Raw genomic sequence first — 13,472 nt, forward strand, 5'->3', positions numbered from 1 at the left:
TTGAATATTTCTGAGTTACAAAAGTCATGCTCAAACTTCAACATTTGAACTTCTCTCGGTGATAGATTAGTTGCTACACACCTCAAAGCTGGTGGGGAAAAACCTTGTGTCACCTTCTGAGCTGACTGTTCTGATGTGTACCTGGCATTAGAGTGATCAGTTTTAGATGCTGTCTAAAGTGATTACATTCATCAAAATCCTTAGTCCTTGCCTGTCTAAAAATTAAGTTAGAATGCTTTCTGCAGTTATCAGTAGGTTTTCCTTCTGAAGTGTTGACCAACTTTGGACTTTTGTTAAATCTGAAAAAAATGTGACTGTTTTCCGTGAAATTCGAAACATTTGTGCGTTGAGACACTCGAATTCTGAGATAAGTAAACAAAGGTCCCTCATCTCTGGGAGCATATAGCTGAGTAGGAGTGGAAGCACTCTAGGATAATAATGACAGTGAAGAAAGCAGAAGACGTAAATGAAGGACAGGAGGTATTAAGCACCTAAATGAGCCAGGCACAAAAGCATAGGATGAGTAAGATACCGTGCCTGATTCAGTGAGGCAAACCATCACTTATTGAAGGTTTACTCTGAACCACTTTGAGAAAACACTGTTATGTGCATTTTCCAGTTCTGACAACAACTATCTGAAGCATTATCATTATGATATAGTTGAAGAAACGTGTTTAGAGAAGATAAAGTCTCATCTCCAACTCTGGCACACTAAAGCCAGTTCTTTATAACTATACTAGAGTGCCCGGGATTCACATTGCCCAGGATTTAGTGTGGGAGAGGCGTGTTGTTTTGTTTGTGTTTTGTTTTGAGGGAGGGAGGGTGCAAGAGAGAAGGTGTGAGTGGGGGAGTGGCAGAGGGAGAGAGAGGGAATCTTTTTTAAAAAACATTTTTAAAGTTTATGTATTTATTTTGAGAGAGAGGATGCAAGCAGGGGAGGGGCAGAAAGAGAGAGACTCTTAAGTAGGCTCCATGATCAGCACGGAGTCCAATGTGGGGCTCAATACCGCCACCCTGGGATCATAACCTGAGCTGAAATCGAGAGCCAGACACTCAACGGACTGAGCCCCTTTTTTTGGAGGGGGGAGGAGTTTTTTAAAGAACAAAGTTAGCATATACCAAATCAAAATAAAAGTCCTATGGGAAAAAAAGGAGGTATGTTCAGAGAGAGCTATTTATTAGCAAAGTACAGAAAGATGGCTTCATGCATTGTAAGAGTTCAGTAAGTACTTTCGGATACCCGTGGGATTAAATTGACGGAAATTCCTAGAGCCCTATCTGTAGCTATGGCTGTACCTCCCTTCTCCCTTCTTCCATACCCAACTCATCTTCACTTTCCTAAAAATTGGAGGCACTTGTTTGAGTGGGACTTGATCTAGCCATAAGACAGTTTTTTCTGACTTGGTGCAAGAAGCCGTGAAGCACTGTTGGCAGAGTCGATGCATGGTGCCATCTTGCCCGTCCGACAGTGGGCTAGATGAGAATGAACTGAGTCTGATGAAGTGAGTGCATTCAGGCCCTCTTGTTGTGTGTTTCAGAGACCCCGCTGGCTTTCACCAGTGCACTGGGTTGCACAGTCATGACCAACCTGAAGAATACGGAGGCTCCACCCAGTTGTCTTGCCCCTGAGGGAATTCCTGAGGTCCATCCCATTTCCCAAGATCCTTTGCACTACAGCATCGCATCGGCTTCAGCTGTTCAGAAGATTAGAGAACTGGAGACTATAATTGCCACAGACCCAGGTAAGAAACAAAGTGTTCACACCTTAATGACTTGGAGAAATTCATCATTGAAGTAATGGTCAGTGAAAAAGGCAGCATGCAAAGTACATGCATCTATAGTACGAATTTTTTATGAAAAGAAGAATTTATTCCTCTTTATTTAACTAGCACTATCAAAGAGAAGAAGTTGCTGTTTTACCAAGAAAGTAGGCATAGCCTTGGGGCACCTGGGTGGCTCAGTCGATTAAGCGTCCAATTTTGGCTGAGGTCATGATCTCACGACTCGTGAGTTCAAGCCCCACATCGGGCTCTGTGCTGACAGCTCGGACCCTGGAGCCTGCTTCAAATTCTGTACCTCCCTCTCTCTCTGACCTTACCCTGCTCTCTCTCTCTCTCTCTCTCTCTCTGTCTCAAAACTAAATAAATATTTTAAAAAATTTAGGGGCACCTAGGTGGCTCAGTTGGTTAAGCATCTGACTTTGGCTCAGATTGATCTCATCGTTTGTGAGTTCAAGCCCCATATCAGGCTCTGTGCTGACAGCTCAGAGCCTGGAACCTGCTTCAGATTCTGTGTCTCCCTCTCTCTCTGACCCTCTCCTGCTCACACTCTGTGTGTCTCTCTCTCTCAAAAATAAATAAACATTAAAAAATTAAAAAAAAAATTTTAAACAGATACTCAGAATCCAAACTTTTTTTTTTTCAAACTCTAAAAAGTTACTTGAGAGTCATTAAGATACTTGTTTGAGTCGTCTTTCCCCTCCACCTCCACCTACATATACAAGGGTCAGCTGCCTAAATTCCCTCTTTGCCTCTACTGAGCAGTCCCACAGCGTGATATTTTATTTTATTTTATTTTATTTTATTTTATTTTATTTTTTAACGTTTATTTATTTTTGAGACAGAGAGAGACAGAGCATGAACTGGTGAGGGTCAGAGAGAAGGAGACACAGAATATGAAACAGGCTCCAGGCTCTGAGCTGTCAGCACAGAGCCCAACGCAGGGCTCGAACTCATGGGCCGTGAGATCATGACCTGAGCCGAAGTTGGCCGCTTAACCGACTGAGCCACCCAGGCGCCCCCACAGTGTGATTTTTTAAAAATGTTTATACTGTGTATGAATCCCCCAAAAATGCACCAAAATTCTAATGTTGATGATCTCTGGGTAGTTCGACTATGAATAATTTTTGGGGTTTTTATTTATGTTTTCCCCCCAAAATTGTCAACACTAAAGATAAGAGGGACTTTGGAAGGTGAGCTTATTAATTGGGTACATTGCCAGCAGGACTCAGTTGGGACCGGGTAGGTAAGAAAAGAGGGAGTATGATTCCTAGGTAGTCAACTGGCACCATTTAAACAAGTCACCCCTGGGTTTCAGTGTCCCTAATCCCATCTTTTTGTGCCATTGCCCTGAGGTTGGGTGCAGAATAGGCTGTGCTGGGCAACAGAGGTGGGGGCGGGGGGCTGGGTTGCCACTCACTTGCAGATGCTGGAAGGGCAGGACCCTGCAAGAGACAGCCTCACAAGAGTTTGGAAGCAACATGTATATTGTATATCGAGTCTCAGAGAAAGGACATTCCTTCTATGGCTTGCGGCCTGCTGGCTTTCTAGACATGAGATCCACTAGGGGTCTTCTGGTTGCAAGTAGGAGGAGGTTGGCTGTAAGCCAGTCGAGGGGCTTTTCTCTTTCCCCTGCAGCACAGTTTGTAAGAGCCAAAGGTCTAATTTTTAAACATACGACCAGCAGAGGGCGCTGATGTGCATGGAAATTCCATCAATTTGCTGGCTAGTGCTCCCCAGAGAATTAAGGTGCAGCCTTCCCAGCTGCTCTCCCCGTATGTTAAAAGCTTTGACACATTTCAGGGCGCCTGGGTGGCTCAGTTGATTAAGCCATTAAGCGTGATCTCATGGTTTGTGGGTTTGAGCGCTACATCCAGCTCTGTGCTGACAGTGCGAATCCTGCTTGGGATTCTCTCTCCTCCTCTCTGCCCCTCCTCTGTGTTCTCTCTTTTTCTCTCAAAATAAATAAATTTTTTTAAAAAATGTAAAAGCTTTGACACATTTCATCTTATTGAATTCTTCCAGTGACCCTATGAGACAGCTATTATTAACTTTAACAGATGAGGAAACTGAGGCATGTAAGGTTAAGAAACTTGCCCAAGTCCACCTAGCTAGCAGATGGTCGGGGCAGATATTGAATCCACACTAACAGACTCCAAAGCCCACGATCCACAAATGTTGGATAAATTGGAATCTGAGTTTAAATCGTATATCATGGTCCCACTGGGCCAGTTAAAACAGTGCTCTGGTCTCTCCTGGCTCACACCCCATTTCTTCTGCACCTTATCATGGGCTGTAATTCTAGACTTGGGAGCTCTTTGTACTTTGAATGTCTGGTGAAGGCATATAATGGTCTCCCTGCTGGCCCATCTGATCCCTGTTTCCTAAGCAGATACCTGGATTGATGGTGGTGGGTCCCCTGTGGAGAGCAGAGGGGTAAGGTCAGCCTGGAGACATCGACCCTCCTGGCCAAAGTCCCAGCACCTAGACAGAACTGATGACAGTAACATCAGTACAGAGAGCAGCAGCTGGGCAGAGTCATAGAGCAGCCAGCCAGGGTGCCTTTTTATGTTAAATAATACTGTGGCCAAAAATCAAATAGTTCCAGGACCAGTAACCAGCCTTAAAAATGTCTGATCTCAGGGTGCCTGGGTGGCTCAGTCAGTTGAGTGTCTGACTATTGATTTCGGCTCAGGTCATGGTCCCAGGGCTGTAGGATTGAGTCCAATGTTGGACTTCTCGCGGAGCATGGAGCCTACTTAAGATTCTCTCACTCTCTCCCTCTGCGCCTCTCCCCAGCTTATGCTCTCTCTTTCTCTCTAAAATTAAAAAAAAAAAAGTCTTCTCTCTCCCCTGGGTTTGGGATCAAAGGTCTACAGTAGCAAAATTTCCTTCAAAACCACAGGGCATAGCTTTTTGATTTTTTGTATGTCTGTTAGGTTGTTCGTTCATTCATTCATTCATTCATTGGTTCTGCAAAGAGTATGGTTTCTTTTACATATAAACCCACAGTAAATTTGAGATCTATACCTATCACAGGTGCACCTTTAAGGACATATGCATATACGGAGTTGAATGCTTATGGCTATATATATATATATAGAGAGAGAGAGAGAGAGAGAGCACCTCTTACATAGTTGGTCTCCTGGGTGGATTTTTTTTTTTTTTAATTTCTGCAATACTTTCTCCCTCACAAACATTCTTATCCAGGCTATATCTCTTCCACTCAGCACAAGGGTCATAAGGGAAGATGAATTATTAACTCTGCCATTAGCTCAGATAAAAAAGTAAGTGGGAAGTAAATTTACTGTAGACCCAGCACACCCTAACTTACTAAGAATGACCTAGGAGGTCATCCACAAAGCCCCCCTTTGGTGCTTAGTCAGACTGTGTCAAGGTTTGAAGCATGAGGGTTGGGGGAAAGGCAGATTCATGACAGTCCGAATGTGCCAGTACGGTCTATTAAGGAACATCTTTAATCCCCAAGAACAATAGATGCTTTTGATTCCTACTATATTACATAAGCAGATACAAGATTAATGGTGGTATACTGAGCATTACTCACTATTAGAGCCACTCAGTCATTTTTGAGACGACGTTGGCTTGCATTTGAGGTGCCTGGAGAATATGAAGGAACACAGGGTTCATAGCGACGATGCTTCTCTCATAATAAAATCATTGCAAATGATGAAATCATACACTGCTCTAAATTTGACAAAGTTCTCTCTCTCTCCTCCTCTCACTTTTGTTATCACATCCTATGAAATAGGTTACATTCCAATTTCTTTCTTTAAAAATGTTCTTCTTTCCTTTCACCAACAGCAGTTCATACTCGTTGGAGAAGCATCAGAAAATATATGAATGTAAACAGGCAGTAAAGATGATCAGAATCGGGGCACCTGGGTGGCTCAGTCGGTTTGTGAGATCGAGCCCCCCCGACTCAGGCTCTGTGCTGACAGTGCAGAGCCTGCTTGGGGTTCTCTCTCTCCCTCTCTCTCTCTCTGCCCCTTCTCTGCTCTCTCTCTCTCTCAAAAGAAATAAACATTGGGGCGCCTGGGTGGCGCAGTCGGTTAAGCGTCCGACTTCAGCCAGGTCACGATCTCGCGGTCCGTGAGTTCGAGCCCCGCGTCAGGCTCTGGGCTGATGGCTCGGAGCCTGGAGCCTGTTTCCGATTCTGTGTCTCCCTCTCTCTCTGCCCCTCCCCCGTTCATGCTCTGTCTCTCTCTGTCCCAAAAATAAATAAAAAATGTTGAAAAAAAAATTAAAAAAAAAAAGAAATAAACATTAAAAAAATTACCAAAATCTCGTCCCAATTAACATTATCAGCCATTCAGTATTTGCCCTTACGGTCTTTTACTTCAGTCTTAAACCTGTAAGACTGAAGAAATATATATAGAGAAAGAATATATATATACAGAAAGAATATATATATAGGAAGAATATATATATTCTTTCTATATAGAAATAGAAAGAATGTATATATTCTTCCTATATATGTAAACAAATTGTAAATATATTTTTCCTTTTATATTGCAAACATCCTTCCATGTCATTAGCTTTCTACAACATCCTTTCTAATGTTTGCCTAGAATTCCATTTGAGGAATGTGCCACCATTTATATTATTATCCTGTCACTTGGCACCACAAACAAGGCTGTGATGAACGCCTTCTGACTATGTGTGTGGACCCCCCCAACATTAACTTTATGAGGGTAAATTCCTACACGTGAATTGCTGGTGACACTAGAATGTGCCAATCTAAGGTCAAAGCGCCCTCCAGACAAATGTTCAGTTGGCGCTCCTACTGGAGGTATGTGAAGGGCCCTTTCCCTGCACCCTCCTCCACCTGGACACCCCCCCCACCCCATGCTCCACTAGGAAACTGAGGTCCGGAGCAATCCAGGGATGAGGCCAAGGTCACACAGCTACCATGTTCCAACACCTGGGCTTGAATGGAAGTTTCCGGATTCTAAGTCTGGAACTGTCTCCCCACAACAGAAAGCCCAACCCTGTGTCCCTTCATGTTCTCCAGGCAGCTCAAGGCCGAGCTGACCTCCTCTGGCTGCGTCCCTCAGCCCACCTCTCGTTTCAGCCACAGCTTGTGGGGGAAGTTCTGAGCCACATCCTGCCTTTACGGGGCACAGATGTGCTCTGGGGTGCCCTGAATACGGACAGGGTCATGATGAAATGTGACAGGCCCTGGGAGGCTGTGCTGCCCAGTTGGGACCAGGTTGACAGTCACCAGTAGGCATCACAGCAGATGCCGTTGGCACCCCACCTGTCTCCCCTGCCCCCAGGGGTTCACCTGCTGCTGCAGTGGGGGGTTCCCAATGGGACAGCTTCCCCACTTAGGCTCACATCTCTCTGTCTTCCACCTGATCATGTCCTTGTACCTCCAGACCCCCTCCAGCACAGCAGACACAGCCCTGGGTGATGGGGAGTTTATGTCCTGATGGGTAACCTGCACCCAGCAGGGGACAGGGGCAGGTGCCTCAATGCCCAGTCTCCCTGTCCTCTGGCAGGACAGTCCTGAGGTGTGTACCCCATGGTTTCCTAGAGCATCTCCAGCGGGATCAGGCCCCAGCTGCCTTTGGAGTTGATTTGCTCACTCACGCATTCTTTAGCGGCTTTTCTCCCTTTTTTCACACTTCTTCCATCTTCGGACTTCATGTTCCTGGGCTCACTTCCCACTGAAATCCCTGCCCCCAAGTCCGTGTCTCAGGGCCTTCTTCTGGTGACTCCCCGACGAGGGCAGCCCCATTGCCTCTCCTCTTTTGACGTTCTTGTACGAGTTAGGATTTGCTAAGACCACGATAATAAATTGACCCCAAGATGCTTTCTTCAAATACAGTACAAGTGTGTGGCTCTCACGCAACTGTCCAGGGCAGGCCTTCCCAGGTGAGTGTTCAGGTTCAGCAGGAAGGGGGACCTGCCCCCACCGGAAGCTCTGCCATCACACCCCGTGACCCCCAGCAGGCGCTGGTTGTCGCACCCCAGCACCCGAGAAGGGGGGTAGGCAGGGAGGTGTGTGGCAGGCCCAGAGGGGGTGCACATGACTTCCATTCACATTCCCTTTGACCCTCTCCGAATGCTGCAGAGAGAACTCAGTCCTGTGCCCTCCCCCTCCCCCAACCCCACTAACTGGAATTGCTGCTGGGCAGAGGTTGACCGGCTACCCTTTGTGAGAGGGGACAGAGGAGAAGGCATTCCAGGGAACGACCGGCAGTCTCTGCCACACCCCTCAAATCCACGTGAGAAACAAAAGGAAATCAAAAACCAAACCGCTGTTTGCATAAGCTTCTACTCGAAACACAATGACGTTGTTTTATGATTTTTTTTTTTTCCAAATAATTTTAGGCCACCGGAGGATCGGGCACCTGCTCTGTAAAAATGAGCTGCTGAGGGCCTCCCTGTCACTGTCCCACGCCCGCTCGGTGCTCGTCACCACCGGCTTCCCCACTCACTTCAACCATGAGCCCCCAGAAGAGACAGACGGCCCATCAGGGACCATTGCTCTGGCCGCCTGCCTACAGGCCTTGGAGAAGGAGGTCTCCGTGATCGTTGACCTGAGAGCTTCGGGTTTGTTCAAGAAACTTGTTGAAGATGCCATTGAGCAAGGTGAGCAGCGAGATGAGGGCAGTCCATTTCCCCAAGGGGACCTCCGTGGGCAGAGGGTGGGGGTCAGTGTGTGTGGAACTCCTGCCCAGCACCCAGCACAGGGCTGTGCACTGGGCAGGGGCGTTTGTCGTAAAGCTCAGAACAACTCTCTGGTATAAGCAGCATTATATCCGCGTTTTATGGATGAAGAGGCTGAGCCTCTGAGAAGTCCAGGTGATTTCCCCGGGTGGGAATGGTGAGCTGGGGTTTGAACCCCGGTCCTTCAGGCTCCAGGTCCCACGGTCCCACTGTGCACCTGCTCCCCTCCCTACAAGAGCCCTGGTGACCTGCAGAGGACTCAGCAACCCTGGCCAGCCCTGGACCCCCGCCCCCCAGTCAGAGGCGGGATAGTCAAGAACAGAGTGGCTGAAGGGCTCAGGTGGCAGAGTCCCTCCCTCGGCCGCATGGGTGGGGATGCCCCATGCTGCACAGGTTCCCAGAGCACCCAGGTGGCACGAGAGCTGCAAACAGTGCTGGGTGAGGCTGTGCTGCTGATGTCTGTGCACCACGATCAGCCTGGGGGGCACTGTGAGCAAGTCTCTTCACCTGTCCTCCCTTCCACAGGTGGTGTTTGGGCATCAGCTGGGAGCCTGGTGCTCTACCCTGCTTCCCATTGCCTACCTCTCTGTGTTCTTTAGAGACACATTTTTTCCTTTTAGCCTCTAAAAAGGGCTTCAATGAAGCTCTTCGTGAAGATGAAAAAATTCTGGAGAGGGATGGTGGGGTGCTTGTCAAACAACATTGCGAATGTATTCGATGCCGGGCAAATGCACACGTACAAATGGTTAAGAGAGTAAACTTTACATTATGTATTTTACCAAAATTACATCGTTTTAAAAGTTTTTAAAAGAGTGCAGGTTGGAGCCTCGGGGTGAGAAATCTATTAGCCACACAAATGGAGAAGTCAAGTAGACAGATCTACGAGTCAAGGTCAGGAGAGCAGTCTGGGCTGGAAAGATAAATCGGAGAGCAGTTGGCATACTGATGGTCTTTTAAGTCCAGACACAGGGTGAGATCACCGAGGGAATACGAGACAGAGAAAAGGGCCCAGGATTGCCCCCCTGGGACGCTCCCCAGGGAGAGGCTGAGGAGAAGAGGGGGAGCCAGCAGGGAGATGGAGAAGGGAGTAGCTGCCCTGAGGACAGAGGAAAACTTACCGACCGTGTTGTCAACACGGAGAAGGGACGGGCCGCGGTGGCAGCCACCGCCAACAGGCTGGCAGTCTTTTTTCCATCTGACAGCCGGGTCCGGTATTTTTAGCCGCACGCGTTCCCAGAAGCAGGTCTGCTCTCTGCTCACCTGCTCGCTGGCTCCAACTCCTGCGGCACAAGAGCTCAGAACTGGGGCTCGCTCAGCCGGGCGGGTTAGCAGGTGAAATCTACTGTGTTAGGTTGTGCAGAAATTTCATTACATGTGGACGAAGAAAGCAAAAGAGATTTGGCCCTTTTGATGAAAACTATTTCGGTTCTTTTTATAACCAAAGGCTGCACATGTTTAAAGAAGAAAGAGCTTAGTCATTTCTTCCCCGTCTTGAGCGTAAATGGACCAAACTGATAAATTGGTACTTCGTAGCTCAGGTGCAGGTTCTCATCTTGCCCTGACATTCCTTTGCAGGGGCTCTTTCTGTGTGCCCCCCTCTTGGAGGTATATTATGTGCCCTGCCCTGTTTGGCCCCTGGCACCCCTTCTTACAGGAATCCTGTATCCTTGATCCAACGTCAAGAAAGTAAGAAATCACCAGCCTTAACTTAGCACCTACTATGCACCAGCCTCCCCCAGCTCAGTGCTTGGGACATATCCTATCACTGCATCCACAGCACTCCTGGGGGCAGGGAGCATGATTAACCCTATTTGCAGAGGAGGAAACCACAACTAAGGGAATTTCTGTGACTTGTCCAAGATCACACAGCTAGGAACGTAGCTTCCCACCCAGGGGTGTTTTAGTCAGTCTTTGTGCGGGGCCACCAGGCTGCTCCTCACAGCACAGAAAGGGGCTGGGTCTTTCAGCCTGCTGTGACCACCCCCCGCATCCCCCCTCCCTGCCTGTTCCCTGGCCTGCCCCATGTAGAATGTGCTCAGTGAGTTTCCCTTAGTGGACTGACTGCCCTCCTCTTGTCTTTCCCCCTTAGACATGGGGTGGAGCTGGAGAGAGAGGTTGGAGGGAGGCCCTTTAGGGTCTCTGACAATGATTCTGGCCCCTCCACCCACTGTGGCAGTTCCCAAAGGGCTTGGGGCAGCAACACGGTGAAGCTGGGCCATCCCGAATCCACATTTATTATACAAGCACGTGGTCGTAACATAGACCTTACCTGGGCTGGGTTTATGTGAGGGGTGTGAGGGGCTGATGACGGAGATTATGACACCCCCTCTGGTCCACAGAGCAGTCTGGGGGGTCCTGCAGAACCAGTGGGACCATGAGCGCTGGGTCCGATCCCTGTCGCAGGCCCTCTGTTAGGTGTCTCAAGCTCTGTGGAGAGACCTCATCCTGGGCCAGTGAAGGCGCATGGATTCCACCCCAAACTGCTGTGAGGTCTTAGTTAAAGAAAATCAAGTCAATTTTATTTTTATTTATTTATTTTTTTAAGAAAGATTGAACTAGTTTCAATCTATCCCAAGAAGGAGACTTTTTTTTTTTTTTTAATGTTTACTTATTTTTTGAGATTCAGAGAGAGACAGAGCTCGAGCCGGGGAGAGGCAGAGAAAGAAAGAGACACAGAATCTGATGCAGGCTCTAGGCTCTGAGCTGTCAGCACAGAGCCTGAAGCGGGGCTAGAACTCATGAAACCATGAGATCACGACCAGAGCAGAAACCAAGGGTCAGATGCTTAGCCAACTGAGCCACCAGCTGCCCCAAGTCAGTTTTATTTTAATTTGGAATTTGTGTGTGCTTCCCATGTATTCTACAATAATATGTATTATTATTGTAATTAGAAAAGGTGCCTTTTTTGAGAGTCAAACTCACTTTTGGAAATCACTCTACTATCAGTAGCTAACTCCAGGCCCAGACTCTGGGACCTCTCCTCTGTTGTTCTCGAACTTCCCCAAGGGTGTGCAGGGAGGGGAGGGTGGGGACCAGATGAGAACTTAGCGTGGAAACTGAGGTCGTGACACTGACCTCCATGTTCAGCTTTGCCTAAGTTATTTAGCATCTCTGAGCCTCGGTTTCCCTCTTCTGTAAAATGGGATTCATAATGGTTCTTATCACATAGAATTGTTGTGCCAATTAAATGAAAGCATGCATGTCACATACTTAGTGGAGAGCTGCCTCCCTGTCACCTGGGCACCTAAATATGTCCTCAGCGCTCACAAGGACAGTGAGCCAGAATAGGCCTCCGATCACATGGTGTTATGGACATCTACATGCAGCCTATTTGCTAGCCCACAATATTGGTGCCACTAGCCCAGTTCCACTCAGGGTCACACACTCCACCAGCCCTGGGGTTTACTCACGACTAAAAGGAAGCAAGTATTTTTGCATCCAGGTCTTGGCTTTCCTAACAAAGTATTCTACAGGTAGGTGCTGCTCACCCATGATGATGATCCTCTCCAAAGAAGCTTTTGAAGAGCCAACATGAAGTTCCAAAATGCAGCACTAGAGCTGATGCGTCCACCCTTTGCCTTTACTTTCAAGGGGTCCTGAAGACACAGATCCCCATATTCACTCTCCAAGGTGAATCAGCAGGAGCTGCTCAGGCATTTCTCTGCAAAGATGGGGACCCCAAGTCACCCAGGTATGTATGTCACCTCCCAGTGTGAGTGGTGGTGGTGGAAAAGCCCACACGCTATTAACTTTGACAACTCCAGAGAAGACAGAACCTTGGGGTTCTGATGGGCCAGGCTGGAGGGTCTCAAGCTGTACTAGGGGCTTCTCAGAGGGTCTCTGGGAGTGGCAGGTCCCTGAGAGATGGCATGTCTTCTCCGTAGAGGGAGACAATAGGACAATTATAAAAAACAAAACCTTAACAGTTTCTCAAACTGGGTCATGACCCATCAGAGGGCAGTGAATCATTCCAGTGGGGGTAACCAGCACCTTCGGAAGGTGAAACAGAAATAGAAATACCATTGTATGTTTTAAGTCATCATGTTAAGTACTGTCATGAAACTTTATGCAAGTGTGTGTGCCTTTTTAATGTTCATTTTTGAGAGACAGAGACAGAGTGTGAGTGGGGGAGGGGCAGAGACAGAGGGAGACACAGAATCCGAAGCAGGTTCCAGGCTCTGAACTGTCAGCATAGAGCATGACGCGGGTCTCGAACTCACAAACTGTGAGATCATGACCTGAGCCAAAGTCAGACGCTTAACTGACTGAGCCACCCAGGTGCCCCCAAGTATGTGTATTTTTTTTTTACTGTGTGTTATGATCAAACATTTTGAAAAATACATTTTTATTGTAGGTAGGGATGAATTTCAGATCTTATAATTTTTAATACCGTGTTCTGCAAACGTTTTTGACAAAAGTAATACATAATACATTTTGCATTGCAAAACGGTACACACGCATGCACACACAACTAGAACAGAAGATTCAAAAAACAGTGTTTTCTGACATTTTCTATTCCAGTCTGTTCTATTCTGTTCTTCGGTGTTCTATTTTACTTTTCTGGAAATGCTGACGTGGCCTAATTTATTTCACAACCCACTAATGAGTGTCCCATTAGAACTTAAAAACACTGACTTAATAGGCCTGGAGGGCATAGCTTTACTGCACGTCACAGCAGAATTTGGTGATCATAATGACAACCCTGAGTCACCAATGAAAAGTTCAATCATGGAGCTGATATGCTACTTAAAGCTGCAAGAACATGTATGGTTCATATTAGAGATGTTTCTATTCTGCAAACAGTTGGCATATAAACAAAGCTCCGGATCTCGGGGGAGAAGCTGGAACATTCTCTTGTGTGGGATCCCCGATGGCAGTTAACACAGGTGCTGCTCTGTTTGCTGAGCGGAGAGAGGTGGAGAGAGGGTTCTGCTCTCTTTGGAGAAGATGCATTAACTCTTTCCAGGGAACAGGCTTCCCAGGAGTGGATTACTTCCC

The 13,472-nt window shown here is 47.3% G+C and overlaps 1 protein-coding gene across 1 annotated transcript in view; it reads left to right on the plus strand.

Annotated features, from left to right (window-relative positions):
• DGLUCY (D-glutamate cyclase) overlaps positions 1–13,472 on the plus strand; it is a 40,584-nt gene that overhangs the window by 12,669 nt on the left and 14,443 nt on the right. The window contains 3 exon segments of the mRNA XM_042944098.1: positions 1,539–1,742; positions 8,136–8,396; positions 12,066–12,165. Coding sequence (XP_042800032.1) covers positions 1,539–1,742; positions 8,136–8,396; positions 12,066–12,165 — 565 coding nt within the window.

This window comes from Panthera leo, chromosome B3, assembly GCF_018350215.1.
Source record: "Panthera leo isolate Ple1 chromosome B3, P.leo_Ple1_pat1.1, whole genome shotgun sequence".
In the NCBI taxonomy this organism is placed as follows: Eukaryota; Metazoa; Chordata; class Mammalia; order Carnivora; family Felidae; genus Panthera; species Panthera leo.